The following is a 16408-nucleotide window of genomic DNA, read 5'->3' as shown; positions in this document are numbered from 1 at the left end:
GTCAGCACTGGATGCTCAAACAGACAACTTACTTGGACTGCTGAAGAATAAAGTGCTCAGAGCCCTGAATGCGAAGAGGAAGAGGAGGCACATATTGAAGTTACTACTAAAGTGATACTGTCTTATCAAAAAGTATTTTTTCATTCCTTCCTGCTATGGATTATATCTAACCACAACAAATTCCATAACTTTCAGTATAATGGCTAAGACAACAGATCTCCGGCTCAAAAAGACTTTTGTCACGTATTACATGAAATGAGGTCTCACCGGCACAATGAGCTAACCCAGTCATTTGCTGAACTGTTCCAACTTATCCTTTGCATAGTCCTGTGCTAAATTGACCAATCTCAGCCAGGAGAGCAGTGGTAGGTGAGTGGGGGAGAAGAGTTACACTCATACTCCCACTCCTGATAAAGAATAATAGCAATTAAGTATGTGCATGTGGATGGGGGATGACATGATAAGGAGCTGGCTTGATGTGTTTACTCTCTTACCCAGTTGCACTACAGTCTAGTTTCACAGCCAGAGTCCATTTGACAAATTAGCAACTCGGACAACAACCAGTTAACATCTTGTGGACTGGATGAAAAAGAAGAATCAAGACAAATGCCCTATTTAATAAAAAAGCGCATACAGGGCAAAATAAAGCAACATAACAAAGAAGGTGCATCAGCTCCCGGCCAGAGAAGCGGTACTCCAACGAGTAACTTCTTTGGAAGTCAGATCAAGACAAATATAATTTTCAGCACTAGTGAATCTGTAATTCTAACTTTTCTTTCTATTCCTGATTATCACTTCAGCAGTTCACTCAAGAATCTGAAGCTTTTTAAGTAGGCCCTAAAAAGCTCAGCAGGCGAGAGTGACAGCGTATGTGTATATCAAAGTGGGCATTTCCAGCTGAATTACTGCTAAATGCCAGCTGACCATCATCCACCACCACTTCAGCCAATGTGAAATAGCAAGTCACACAAAGATCTTACAGAAGGGTATTGCAGTACCACACTGTCATAAATTTATCTAAGTCAAGCGGACAGATATGACAAAAGGTTTATTTGGCCCAAGAAAGAAATGTTCCTGAAAAATTAGCAGAATGCTAATCTGTCAACTGTTAACCAGAGTGTAAATTCTAATCCAAACTGATCAGAGGTGTCTCCTCTATCAAAAAGCTGATTGTCTATTTAATTACATTTGGGTGCAAGCTCACAGTATAAAACAGCGCAAATTGGCAATGTTACTGACATTTGCCACAATCTCAGCTGGTTTGGCAATTTAAAGACTGCTGTCAGCATTAAGGCAAATCGATAAGAGTGGTCAAGGGCAAGCCAACCTATGCTCACATTCCGAAACAAAGACAAAGACAGAGAAAGAAACTGGAGTTGCAATTCTGATACATTTCATTCTTAACGAGGGAAGAAAAGTGGATGACCCTCTGTTGAACTGTGGAGCAGTATACCATTAGTCTATCTGAGTCCACACACACACACACACACACACACACACACACCTCTAAAACCATTTAACCACAAACTTTAAAATTCAACAACACTTGATAAATTCTCAACAGGATTTTGTAACTCTCTGTACATTAATTCATTCTTTATAGACAAAAGACAACACAACCACTACTTTCATAAATCCCTGACAGACTGGTTGACTTGCAGTAGAACAAACTCCCTGAATGTATGTGAATTCAAATCTAAATCATCCTATTGTCCGATTATCCTGTCACCAAAAATCTTGAAGTTCATCCAACAGTCCTGTGCATGAATGGATTTATTGTTGGCTTAGTGCTTGGGAAAAGGCTATTTCTTTTAAAGCACTGGTGAATAACTTAATGGGAACATGGAAAATTGCATTTTCTTACAACTGCCACAGCTACATACCCATGGGGTCGCACAAAGAAAAAATGTTTCTCACTCCTGATTATAGATAAGCTCGCGGTCTGACAATTTAACAATGCATTAATAACTTTGTGGGGCTCACATTAATAACCTACTCATATTCAATGTCAACTGAACTCCAGTGGGTTGCTGCCTTATAAATCCTGCTTGGAATCCTTGTAATACCATCAACAAATCATTTTTCCCATTCTAGTCTCCACCATATATTTCTCATCCACAACTTCACAGTGCACTGAATCTCAAAAACAGTGTTTTCTTTGTAACAAGACAAACAAAAAAGAAAAAACAAATTTATCTTTTAGGAGAAAGAGATCTGATTTGCTCACTAATGTGTTTATTTATAGTATGTAGTTCAAACCATTTAACACTAAGAAATGCAATACTTTAACAAACCTATTTAATCTAAATTGGCACATGCACACCTTAACAGAATAGCAAAGTAGAAAATTTCAAGACATGAGAAAGAATACTGAAACTGTCTAAGGGGCACATTCAATCTCTTCCATTTTGGGGGGTGGGATGCAGTCACAGCAACCACATCATTTTCACCACATGGCACTTACGTTATGCAATTATTTATTTCAATGCATTTCATGTCACTGCGCCCTTTTGTAACAAAACAGACATCGGTCAAAAGCTTTTTGTAAAAGACATTGGCCCCTTGAATGAGCAACCAATTTCAAAAATATACTGTCTTGCTCACAAAATGTATTGTGTAAACTATTTTTCAAAAAATGAATACAGTGTATGAAAATACTTATAGGAAAAATGATGGTGAAACACTAGCAAATCAACAGGACACAGAAAACCTCAACATACGTTGTCCTTTACTTTAGCTGGCGGTTTCAGATTTTAATAGTACAGTTGTTAAACTTGGAATATTACAGTTTGGTGTATATATTACTACATTGGCAGCTGCATAATTTGTTTCCACTGGCTTACAAATGTGCACTTAGCATATTGTTTACCATATTAAAAATCTAAAAGCTGACAATGGTGTAATGTTTAGAAAAGGTTGAACATTTAAAATATTATTTAAGGCAGTAATTGAAGTAATACTGGCTCCTGGTCAACAAGTTACCATGACTCAAAGATAATGGGGTATATGGAAAGAACTTACCCAGCAAATGAAATAAATGACTCAAGTAAATGAAGTAAACTTATTGAATGGCACAAAGGTAATTTATGTTACCTCTTGCCTGGTTTTACTTTGGGTACTCGTGATGAACATCAGTCTTAGAAAAACACTAGTGTTCACCTCACCTAGGGTTCTGTGTAAAAAATGGGACATGATCATTTTGATACTGAAATATGCCATACAATCAAATTTCCTGGAAAGAGGGTACAAAGTAAGAAAGGTATAAAAAGGGAGGAGCAAAAATGACAGCGAGAGGGGATGAGAGTGAAAGTTACAAATGTTGAGGCTGGCCATTAGCAATATAGCTACACAGGGCAACCAATAGCCAAAATTTACAACAGCCAAAGTTGTGACGATTTTGCAGAATGCCCTCTTTCATGTCACTTGATATGTCTAAATTTAAAAAAAAAAGCTTTTAATTTTATCATATCGACTATTCAGTGGCATCAATACCAGATTGTACTTGGCAAACATTTCAGAAAACTTTTTAACTTCTTTTCTGGGAAAACACACCAAGCAATAAGCAGAGTGCTTGCTCAGCATTTCTGTTAATTTCCAGCACAAAAAGATAAGGTAATTCTTTGAAGTATTTACCGAAAATGTTAGTGTCAGCCACCATCAAGCACATCATTAGATCAGGGTATAGTGTTGCATACAACCTCCACATTCAAAAGCATAAACCTCACCATCTGTTGGGTAAAACTAACCAAGTCATGTCATTTAGCAATTCCAATACCAATTCTTCTCAATCTTTATTGGATTGTCTAAGAACATCCAAGATACACGTATTTATAAAGTTTTCAAAAAAATTATTTTTTAAAATATAATTTGCATAACGTGCCCAACAATCTTTATGCCTGAAGTGTCTCACTTTTAATCAGACACATACCATCATCCCATTGTACACACAAAGTTCATCACTGCATTGTATAAATACCAGTTCCATTACACAAGCCAAGGAAAATAAATGCAATTCTTTCTTACATTGCATTGTAATCCTAAAGTATGACCCGAACCCACAACTTGGGTCCCTCCAATCCTCTGCACTGCCCTTTCAGAACTTTATGTTGCTTCCAATGAAATATTACTGGGAGGAATGAAAACAAAATACTAAAAAACATGCAGTAAAAGCACTGACCCGTGAGTCGGGATGAAAATGTCACCAAAATTAAAATGAGGCATCTTGGTGACATTGTGATTGCATCCGAAAATGGTCCCTTTTATTACCAAATTAAGGAAAAGGTCTTTATATTATAGCAACAGCTTGGTTGCAGGGAAACCGGAACCACATTCGAATGCATAGAAAGACAAATTCTAATTTCAAAATTTTCTTGGATTTGGTTTGGAATTTAAACTATTTACTACATCAAAACATTATTTTCACAGATTCCAACTCCAATTCAATTGTAAATTTCATACTGCAGCAGTGAGGAAAAGTGGCAGCAACAAAGCTCGGGCTTTTCTTCATAGTAAAGCACTGGGGATGAACCTGAGCTATTAACAAAATTTAAACCCCACTGATGAACATTTAGGTGCGTTAGCTCCCTCACCGGTCTTTAAAACTTCAGCATTCATGACCACAATGTGGTAACCCACGTTAAAAAACAAATGGAGTTATCGCACATTAAATTCAGACACGCTAACTTCATGTTTTGCAAGTGAATTTCATTTTCTGTCTTTAATGTAACAATTTCAATTGGAACTGACTTGCTACAATTGCACCATTAAAGTAGTAACTGAATGTCAGGTTAAATTAATTCATCTCAAGTGCTGCAGCCTAGCACAGGAAATAAACGTGAAGATCACATTTTATAATACACATGCAGTAATGTTTCTGAATTGCAGTAATATCAATTGGCAAGATCTACCAAAGCTATCACTTAAATTTTAAAAATATAAGTGTTCAACTCTGTATATATATTTCAGACCCTTGAGGGAATTCTTTCTGTACTGTAAAATAGGAGAATAACTCAAAAGCCAGATAATGCCTTTTTTGTAGAAATTTGCAGAATATGAAGATAACAGATCATTTGCCTGTTCATCACCTGAAACAGCAGCTCTGCATATATTGAATTTCTCATAAATGTCAGGTCTACACTATGGCCTTTTAGAGAAGTTCAAGGTCATGGGGATGGGCAAAACTAAAATGTGGACTGGAGACCGCAGTATACAAAGGGGAGATACTTCGAAAAATCTATTTGGGACCTTGTTCCTGCATTCTCCACTGGCCACAACTTATCATATTAACAGTACTATTAGGTTGATATAACAGCACCATTTGTCCCAATCATACTGCACAGATCTCACAAATTTTCTTAACACAGTACATCAACGCTGCCAATGCTATTGTGTTGTGGAGTCTTTTCCTGTGAATATCATCTTTTCTAATCAGAACCACAGGCGTGGATGAAGTGAGTGTGTTCAGGGGTAACCGGGAGAGTTTGCATGTGTCATACTCCACTTGGTACTTGCAGCAAGGGTCGAATTGCCATGAAATGCCATAGAGCGCTGCACAGGCCACACTGATGGCCCCGATAGGAAGGGTTAGGTAACGAGCATATTCTGGAGCCAGTGCTAAAGGGGCTAACAGGCACACTGATCCCGCAATGACAGATGTTTTATGCAAGCAATTCCCAACTGTGATCCAACGTGCTGTCTCATCTCCAATTCGAGTTGGCTCGATAATAATATACTTGTACTGGGTCTCCAAGGCTTGCTCCAGCTCGTATTCAAATTGTTCCTGTGCATTTTCCCCATTGTAGATTTCACGGACAATATAGCAGTCTGTTGAATTCAGTGGGCCCCTGCAGGAGACAAATGGTAAAATATAAGAAACATGCATATAGGTAAATGATGAAACAAGACTTCTAACAATCTTACATCTTGATGGTAACTGCATTATCAGAGAAGCAATTGTATTTTGATTTTACATCAATTCTTCGTTCCCTTTAAGCTTCAACTTAAAAACGGCAGTAAAATGTGACATGATAGTTCTGACAACCTCAATTCAGGTCCAATATTTTTTTGAAAAGATAATAGGTTTATAATCTTTTGCAATCAAAAACAATGAAGGCCAATGATTCACAAGATCTATTCATTAATCACACACCTTTTGAAGGGCTTTGCAGTATCTGAATTATATGCACATTTCCTACAGTGGAGCAATAACTTGCTGCAAAAAGTAACTCACCACAGTAAAGTGCTTTGAAACATCCTGAAGTTTTTAAAATCTCTACAGAAATACAAACACTTTTTACTCAGAACAAATGTGCAGCTCAGAGAATTGCTGATACAGAATCACAACTACATTGAGATTTAAAATGCTGCACTTAAGATTGTAGGTTTGAGAGATCAAGCTTGATTTTGAAACCTTAATAAATAATCCAAATTTTCACTGTTGATTCTGAATCACAAGGTTCACTATTTTTGAACACAATTAGATACTTAAACTTACAGGAGGAAAAACAAGACACACATGACATATATGAATATGCTCTGTGTTCAGTACAAAATGGAGTAAAATAAAATTGGACATCACAGTGGCTCAGTGGTTCGCCCTATTGCCTCTCAGTGCCAAGGACCAGGTTCAATTCCAGCCTCGAGTGAGTGTGTGTGGAGTTTGCCTGTTCTCCTTGTGTCTGCATAGATTTCCACCGAGTGGTTCAGCTTCCTCCCACAGTCCAAAGATAGTGCAAGTTAAGTGGATTGGCCATGCTAAATTGTCCCGTAGTGTCCAGGGATGCACAGGCTAGGTAGATTAGCCATGTCATATGCAGGTCACGGGGATAGAGTGGGAGTCTGGGTCTGGGTGGGATGCTCTGCAGAATCGGCAATGGGCTAAATGGCCTCTTTCCACACGGTAGGGATTTTATGATTCTAAAGTTGATAAAACAAATACCACTTCATATCTACAGACACACCTAAAATTACAAACAAAGTCTCACATCCCTACCTATGTAGTTAATTACAGAATTTTCACTTACACAGAGCAAATCAACACTAGTGATGTGGAGCATCAAGTCTAAAAGTCTGTCTAAGGAAAGAAAGACATAGGCAAAGATGTAATTTCACAGTTGAGGTCCTGAAAGTGAATGAGTTAGAAGAGGATATGTTGAAGAGTTTTGATGCCGATACAGCAAGCAAAGATATTTATGAACTGTACAGGGCAGAGAAGAGTTTTGATGAGTTTCAAAAGAAATGTTTCAAAAAATTATAGCTGCCCTGCAGTGGTGAAATACAACACTGTGGAAAAGTCCTTGACTTCAAGTTCCTCCACCAGAACCTGACGACAATAGTTTGCTTTCACTTAAACTGCTTACCTCGGCCACTATGTCTTACACCACTGCCAAAAACAGTTGGCCATCTGACCCTTGAGCCTGCTCTGCCAATCGATAAGATCTTGGCTACTCTGATCATGACCCCCAACTCTACTAATCTGTCTACGTTTGACTCCTCACATTCAAATCATACTGCTAACAAGAAGTTCTAACTTCTAAAAGCTGTCCAAGTCCAAGACTGAGAAAAACATCTGATCAACAACAGCATGTCTATCTGTGTTGAGTACTCAGTTAAGCACTGCTTGTTATCTAGGATCAAGTTCCAACTGATGATCTTTTAAAGCAGAGGCAAGAATTACCACAACACAGTCCAAGGATCCAGGAAAAATACTATTTGAAGCAAAAATACCAAACACAAATTTGCATTTTAACAGTTTAAAAGTTTGCCATATATTTTAATATTATTCAATGTCTCTCAATTTTGTCAATGGGAAACTAGAGGGCTATTGAAACATTTCCTACAACATTCAAAGCATGTAGCAGCTGAAAGACCAGAAGAATTCATGGGCTATTTTCACCTGTATGGTTATTTAATTACATGAATCAATTCTTTGTTGTTATTCTGTTAAAGCATTTATCCATCATGGGTGAAGAGTAATCCTACAGATAGTCAAAATGGAAGATATATTACACTCAACAGAAAACGCATGAGGGTACTGGCTAACTCTGAAGCTAGTGCTTTATTTCAGTGCTTCCACTGAAAAGGCTTTTAATGTAATGACTCTCAGCTTTCAAAAAGAGGCTACAAGTTTGAGTATGTGATCAAAGTTTGGATTTATATAAAGGAGAAAGAATCTCTTTATACTCAAAGAGAGCATGTAATAATGCTTCAAATGTTGATTCATACAAGTACCTGAGGAATGTCAAATTCAGCATGGGAACCAGATGGGAGGGAGCAAAAGAAATATATCCCACTGCAGGTGTGAAATGTTGAAGCAAAGTTTGTAAAAGAAATGCTATCATACATTTCAGCTTCATGACAAGACAGACAAAATCAATTTGAGGTAGAACTCACTGACTAGTTGCTGAATACGTTGGAGGGGCAGTCAGTTTCATTGGTAGCAGTAGTTCTTTACCTAAACAGCTCACATCACAGAAGCACCAGGATTAAATGAATAGACCAGCCTTTGTGTCTTTACCAACCAATCCCACTTACCAGAGTGCTATATGAAGTAAAGAGCATAGAGAGTCCATGAAGTTTATGGACGAGAAATCCAGAGTTCGCGACAGCAGTGGATGCAAGTTCAGCAGCCAATAGTGGGAAAATTAAAATTGTGCATGTGGAAGAGGCCAGAATTGGAGATTGTAGGGGATTATGGGGTTGAGGCAAGATTGAAAGACAAGGGGCTTACATCATGAGAAATTTGGAAAACAAGCACAAAAACTGCAATGTCAAAGCACTGTTTAAGGTACTTGTGAGTTAAAACCACAGCACCAAAGCTTTGGATGAACATATGAATATAAAGGAAGGAAAAGGCAGATAAGTGAGAAGTACGTTAGGCTAGCCAGAATAGAGGTCATAAAGGCATTGGTGAGGGTTTCAGCATGTGAAAACAGATGAAACAGAAGATTTGGGTATTGTTACAGACATGGAAACGGGCAGTTTTAATGATGGCAAACAGCTGTTGCTAAAGTTTACACCTTTAACAGCTGGAACACCAGTGAATGGAACAGTCACGAATGAAGGCAGCCATGTAACTGCACTTTATGAGCTGTGCTGCGCACCAAGGAACTCTCAGGCCGCTCCTACATACTTACCAACTGTCTAGCAAAGATCCAAACCTAATAATTCCTCTTTTTGGTATCTAATTTTCTTATCTAGTGGATCTGCAGTACTTTAGTGCATGACTCAACCAACTTGGCCTGCAGAACCTGGAAGGTTAGGTGTGTAATATGGAATTGGTATTCCCTCCACTCTGCTCCAGACAACACTGTAGACCAATTTCCTAATAGGAAGAACAGAAGCAGGAAACTTATCAAGATAGGTAGTTGGAGTTAAGGTGTTAAGCATTTTTATTAGTTAAACTCCAACAGAATCAGCTTCTGTAGCTGCCCTTTGCCCTCCCCAAGAAAGCTTTCGGCAACATTCAGTTAAACACAAGTGCGATATATTTTCAAGGCAGGCGCGAATATTCTCCAACAAAAACAGAAGTTGCTGGAAAAGCTCAGCAGGTCTGGCAGCATCTGTGAAGAGAAATCAGAGTTAACGTTTTGGATCCGGTGGCCGTTCCTCAGAACGGATGGTAGCTAGGAAAATATTGGTTTATATACAGAAGATAGGGTGGGGAGAGGGGGTAAGGTGTAAATGATAGGTGGGGTTATAAGAGCCTAAAGAGAGAGAAGAGCAGTTGGATAGCCAAAGGAATAGATAATGATCTGGCTAAGAGGGTGAATAGCTGATAATAGAGACTGTTAAAGGCTAACAATAGGTACTGTGTTATGGTAGACTGTGATAACAAGGACTGGTGTGTGGGGTAGGGGGCTAGGACATGGGAGAGTTCAGGCCCTAAAATTACTGAACGTGATAGAGGGCTGCAAAGTCCCCAAGTGGAAAATGAGGTGTTGTTCTTCCAACTTGTGCTGAGCATTGCTGGAACACTGCAGGAACACTGCAGCAGGCCTGAGACAGAGGTGTTAGCCAGGGAACAGGGTGGTGTGTTAAAGCTCACTGTCATTTCCGCAGGCAGAACGCAGATGCTCTGTGAAGCAGTCATCCAGTCTATGCTTTGTTTTCCCAATGTAGAGGAGACCACATTGTGAGCAACGAATGCAGTAGAGTAGATTGTGCGAAGGACTGCTTCAGCTGGAAGGCATGTTTGGGTCCTTGGATACTGAGGAGGTAAATGGGCAGGTGTTACACCTACGCGGTTACAGGGGAAGGTGTTGTGAGGCTGTCAGGGGATGTTGAGAATGAAGGTTGTGTTGACCAGGGTGCCCAGGAGGGAACAGTCCCTGCTGTAGGCAGACAAAGGAAGGGATGGTAATGTATGTCTGGTGGTATCATCTTGCTGGAGATGGTGGAAATGGTGGCTAATGATCTTCTGGACGTGGATGCTGGTGAGAGGTAGGTAAGGACAAGGGGAACCCTATCATTGTTGTAGGAGGGAAGAGAGGGGGTGAGGGTAGAAGTGCGGGAGACGGGTCGGACCTGGTTGAGGGCCCTGTAGACAACGGGTGCTGGGGAATCCTCGGTTGAGGAAGAAGGTGGAAATTTCAGAGGCTCCCTTGTTGAAGTTGGCCTCATTGGAACAAATGCGATGGAGACGGAAAAGCTGGGAGAATGAGTCATTACAGGAAGCAGTGTGCAAAGTCATACAGTGCATGTAGCTGTGGGAGTCAGTGGGTTTACAGTGGATGCTAGTGGCCAGTCTATCCCCAGAAATGGAAACAGAGATGTTGACCAAAGGAAGGGAGGTGTCAAAGATAGACCAGGTGAAAGTGAGGGAAAGATTAAAATTTGAAAGCGAAATTGATGAACTTTTCCAATTCCGGATGAGAGAGGGAAGCAGCATGCATGATATCATCGATATATTGCAGTAAGAGTTTTGGGAGGAGTCGATGTGGGTACCCATGGCCACACCTTTGACCTGAAGAACATGTTGCATATTAGATAAACTCCATACAAGATTTTTTTTTTTAAAATGGTGAGGAATCTTTGTATCTTGGGTGATCATAAAAAAAAAGAGTAACATTGCACTTATTTGATAACTTCTTCTGCAGGTTGAATGCAATTTAAAATTCCATCTGGACAGTTTGCAGTATAACTGTTCTATTGCACCACTACTATAGAATCAATAGAATCCAATTTCCATTTGGCAATATTACCTGTTGTATTATGACAGGCACAACACAAAATTGCCAGGCTCTTCAAAGATGTTCAAGTCTATGTATTTCCAAAACCCTTTTCTTGAATTTTCTAACCTCTCATTTCTCACCCACTCAATATAGATTTATATTAAAATAATTTGGTCTTACTTCCGCTTTTATTCTTTAGCTTTTCATCGAAATCTTTGCTACATGTTCACTTTTTTGACCCCGAAGAAAATACTTCACCATCCTCACAAAAAAAATTAAATCACCTAATCATGACTTCCAAAGTCAACCTCTGCTAATCACCAAGCTTTCTTCATGGAAAATGAGCTGACACCTCAGTTACAGTAACTAATAAATCACCTATTGGTTCATACAACCAGCTCCATGAAAGGAAAAAATGAAAGCTCAAAAGAAGATCTGGGTGGAATCAGCAAGACACACTTAAAGACACACCTGCACAGGCAAAACAAGATAACCAAGAGGAACTGTATGTAGTGTAGGGAAGTTAAAAAAAAATCTCAAGTCACTGCCTGTAGCAACACATTTTGAACAGAACTCTTCAAATTCAGGATAATTTTTTTTAAAAACTTTGAAAAAATACAGAAATCAGACTGTGGCAAATAAATAATTTTTGCAAACTCAATATTAACTACGCTTTATCATATTCTCAAGGAATATTCAGCTCAAATCAAGAAACTTTATGCATAAACCCACAAGTCTTTCCAAGTTTAAGTATATCAAGGGTATGTCATTAACTTTATTGATGGAAAGGACATGAATACTTTTATAGTAACAATTTATACACTGATGATTTTCAATATGCAATAAAGACATAGGATTAGCAGCTGTTTAGATATGTAGGATAAAAAAAGACAAAAAGTGTCTCCGCCGTACAAGTCTGTTGAAGGGAGGGGGTCTACAAATCAAAAGTTAATATAGTAGCAGCATTAATTAGTTCTAACTATTTAGTTGCAATGCATCAAATAATAATGGTAGCTTTTCAAAAGGTTATCTTTTAAAGGTCTTTGCATGGCATATTGCATACTCTCCCTTTCAATGATATTTCAAGCAAGGAACATTTTCTTTTAAAAATAAATTGACAGATAAGACTGTTGGCCAGAATATTAAGTCTGAGCTCAACATTCAGCTGTAGCAATTGAAGAAACAAATAAGATCATGACACACACAGCCCACGAGTTGCCTGGTACCTCCCAGGAAGTTGCATGTCATCTGGGACAACAATTCGGAGTTAAACTGATACAGGGGAATATTGAGTCACCAGTCACTTCACTGTGAAATGTTGAAATGTACATACAACAATGTGCAGAGAAGCAGAACGTTATCATGTCCACTGGACATCAACACTAAATGACTCTGCAAACATGTTGCTTGCCAAACTACTGATACACACATGAATGCCAAGTTACAGGTGCATGACCTTACACGTTGATAAACAACAATATTTAACAAAACAAACAGCTTCATTATAAAGAAATGCAGCTAAAGGTATTAGGCTTAATATTTGGAGACAGTAAGCACAGCAGGTCAGACAGCATCTGAGGAGCAGGAACATAAACGTTTCGGGCCGAAGCCCTTCATCAGAGCTTAACATTTATGTGGAGGAAATGTCAAAGACTCAAACAAAAAGAAAGTGGCGATTAGAGTACAACAACTGGGTAAGTGGTGCTTTTTTGGAGTTGGAGGGGGTGTTGGGTGCAAGAGAGGGGAGAGTGACAAGTTGCACAGGAGACAATTCCACCACCATGCATGAGTTTGCTATTGCAAAGTCTGAACCAGGGAATACTGACATTGATCATTTGCTGTTATTTCTACACAGTCATAGTATGTAAACCACAGGAGATGAATTGCCGATTTAATATCGCCGTTCATGTTTCATCACCTGGACATGAAGCCCTCCAGAGAATGGTATAGTTTAGGTTTCACAAGCACTGGGCAGCATACAACAGAGGCTTATGGGATTAAAGTTCAATGGCAACATTACTATTCATTTGTTTATAGCTCAAGCTGTCTGTAGCAAAACTTGATTTGAGAATCATCCTGATATGAGATTAAAAACACAAAAAATAACCCTTCCAAATTCCAGCCTCAGAAACTCAAAAGGAGCAAACCAGTGAGTATAACATATAGAAACACAAATAGAAAATTTATGATTGTACAGATTTTAAGTTGGCATATTTTCCATTCCATGGAAGTCTACTGGTCTAATGTGAGAGTCAACAAAAAGATTGTCAGTATTTTTTAAAGCTGAGGTTTCTGCCCACTTAAGTAGACGTTAAAGATCACAGGACACAATATGGCAGTGTTGGCCAACATTTATCTTTCGGTATTAAAAAATAGATAATCCAGTAATTTATCACTTGCTATTTGTGGTAGCTGTTGTGTCGAGATTGAATCCTCATTTCCTTTAATTGCTTATTAAGCACTTCAGAACACTTTAATGTCATGAAAAGCACATTTTTATATAATATGTTTAATATAGTGGTAGGACAACAGGATTGCAATTTGCTGTTTTCCAAACAGAATCTCCAAGGTACACACGCTCAAGTGCACTTTTTAAAAGCCCTAGAATCTTAACATATTTTTAAAAATAGGTTGAGGCAAGAAACTGATTTAAACATTGTCAGTAGAAATATTTTTCACAAATATTCAACAGCTACAGATTTGTTCAATTAATTGCCTTTTACGGGTCAGTTTTTTTTCTAGTTTTGTTTTAGTCATATATTGGAATGGAGGGAGAAGTGCTTTCAAATGTAGCTGAATGATTTTAAGAACTGTTAATGGATTGCTTCCACACTGTAGGGATTCTATGATTCTAACTAAAGTATTATAGATATAATATTTTAATAATTTGCAGTAGTTTCTATACAACAGAGAACAACCTTTAATTTGAGATACTTCTAAAGTTATCCCACTAAAAAGATGCCATTTTAAAAAAAATCTTGATTCTAACTCTACAATTCAATTTATTTTTTTAGTGTGGGATTGAAATAATTGAGTACCGATGTCACTTTATGCACCTTTGATGGCATTACTGAGCCCATTTTGGGGGAGAATGAAATTAAGTGCCCGTTTCTTTTACAGCCACTGGAGTTGCTGATTTTGAGCCATAAAGTTGTTGCATCCACTCATGTTGCTAACCACATCAAATCTTGCAGGTTAATACTGCGCATTTCAATGTTAACTTTAAAAATAATTCTATGTAAAAACTGAGTTTAGAACCAGTACAAATAACCACTTGTATTTGGAAACAAATTAACTTTGACTCATGATATAAATGGAAGTTACATTATATGAATATCTCACCGAGAGATTCATCCGTAAACAGCCCTTGAAGCCTAAACAGACCCTACAGATTTGTCCATTTTACTTCGTATCAATTTCATACTAGGCAATAAAGGTCAGCAACGCTACAAATTTCGGTATCTTAATGATTTACTTCATTCCCTCTCCACTTATTCGACCACAAGGGTTACTGAACTCTGCCTAAAACCTCACGAACAAACGGTGCAGCATCTCATCACTTCGCGACCAATCTAGACAGACCGCCAAGAAGAAGGCAATTCGAAGTGTTCTTAACTGGCCCCATGACTCCTAAAAACAAATCCCTTTATGGTTTCAAACTCCACAGACACACTTCAAATTTGGAAGCTTCCAGAAGAGCTGGGGGTCAAAACAGGGGCATCCTCCCCTCCCCCAACACGGATGGTGGAGTTTACCAATATAATCAGCCACGTTTCATCTAGAGTCCATTCGTTTTTACACTAAAAGCCAGGCCGAGTGAGTTTCGGAGCTCCCCCGCCCGGCCTATGTGTTAGGCCGGCCAATGTGAAGCTTCATCCCGCTCGATTTAACTACACAAGCCGCCATCAGTTGCTGCAAGCCAAAGGCAACACGCGTCATAAATGGTGCCAAGGCCTTCCCTCCTTCCGTCCGATCAGGAGGGGGGAAAAAAGATGCAAGAACGCGGGTACTGACCTTTCCCTCATCCCGGTGATACCGCGCCTCCTTCCCCAAGCCGCCATCTTTACCAGCATCCAGGGAAGGAATTTTTCTCTCCTTCCCTCCTCCTCCTCCTCCTCGCTTCCAGGCAGTCCCACACGACCTGCTGGGATTTGTAGTTTCGTTTTGGCGGCAAGCGCTGAACCTGCGCGGCCATGAAGACTACAAATCCCACAACGCTTCGCAAGTGCTGGGGCACCGCGTGGCGGGACTGCGTTAACAACCCAATCAGAGGCAAGGACACCACGACGGGTCGCTGTTTGTCTTTCTGGACAAAGATTTCGCGGTCCGGGTGGACGTCGTAGTAATATCCGTGGACCGGTCACTAAAGAGTTCAGTGGAGACTTTTCTTTTTATATCAGCTGTATTGATGTTAGCGTAGTTGTGCACTCTTGTTGGAAGAGAAGTTTAAGAACTAAGTTCAAAAGAAGTTACTGGAGAAGTCATACCGGCCTCGAAACGGTAACTCTGTTTTTCTGTCTATGGTCATGCCAGATCCGTTGAGTTTCCCCAGTATGTTATTACCATCGAAAGAGAACTGGAATATATGACTATGGACCATAGTAGGATAGTTATAGTGAATATATTGAAGATTTTACCTTAGCAAACGATGGGAGAAATCGAAGTAGTACGTTTAACTCCTAAAACAGGACTTCTCAAATGGGGTTGCAAACTTAGGGTTAACGTTTCGGGTCCGGTGACCCTTGCTCACAGATGCTGCCAGACTTGCTGAGCTTTTCCAGCAACTTCTGCGAAAGTCCCGGATTTACAGCATCTGCAGTCCTTTCGGTTTTGCGAACTTAGATTTTGATTTAGATTTACAAGATAGCAGAGACTGCTGTGGAGCTTTGCTTCTCACCCTCCCGTTCTCCTTGCTCTAATGATGTTTCTCCCCCAGTCATCATGTTTTTGTTCCTGATTTACAGCATCCGCGGTGCTTTCCTATTCACATAAGCTGTGAAATCAAGGTGCTGCCTGTTTGATCGTTAAGAAATAAGATGCTGGTCAATCAAGTAGTCAAGGCTACACACTTTTGCTTACACAAACCATCCTGCCTGGTCACAACTTAATATGTTGTGTGCCAGTGCACGGAACAAGCACATCTAAGATGCCTTGTTACAATCAATGTTCATTACAGCAAAGCCTACTCCCTGCTTCATACTGTGTGTTTTTTCCACCATGGCCACTCCAGAGCAGTG

At 39.3% G+C, this 16408-nt stretch overlaps 1 protein-coding gene across 1 annotated transcript; it reads right to left on the bottom strand.

Moving 5' to 3' along the window:
- Nucleotides 1-2713: 2713 nt before the first annotated feature.
- On the bottom strand, nt 2714-15420 carry tmem11 (transmembrane protein 11). Its single transcript, XM_020528606.2, has 2 exons — nt 15186-15420; nt 2714-5843 (listed from the first exon to the last, which is right to left on the bottom strand). The coding sequence occupies exons 1-2, from the start codon at nt 15242-15244 to the stop codon at nt 5327-5329; spliced, it is 576 nt and encodes a 191-aa protein (XP_020384195.1). The 5' UTR covers nt 15245-15420; the 3' UTR covers nt 2714-5326.
- Between the last annotated feature and the right edge of the window lie 988 nt (nt 15421-16408).

The sequence above is a fragment of the Rhincodon typus genome, chromosome 21, assembly GCF_021869965.1.
Source record: "Rhincodon typus isolate 14 chromosome 21, sRhiTyp1.1, whole genome shotgun sequence".
NCBI classification, from domain to species: Eukaryota; Metazoa; Chordata; class Chondrichthyes; order Orectolobiformes; family Rhincodontidae; genus Rhincodon; species Rhincodon typus.
The sequence above is the reverse complement of the archived record's forward strand: the minus strand, read 5'-3'. Positions and strand labels throughout refer to the sequence as shown.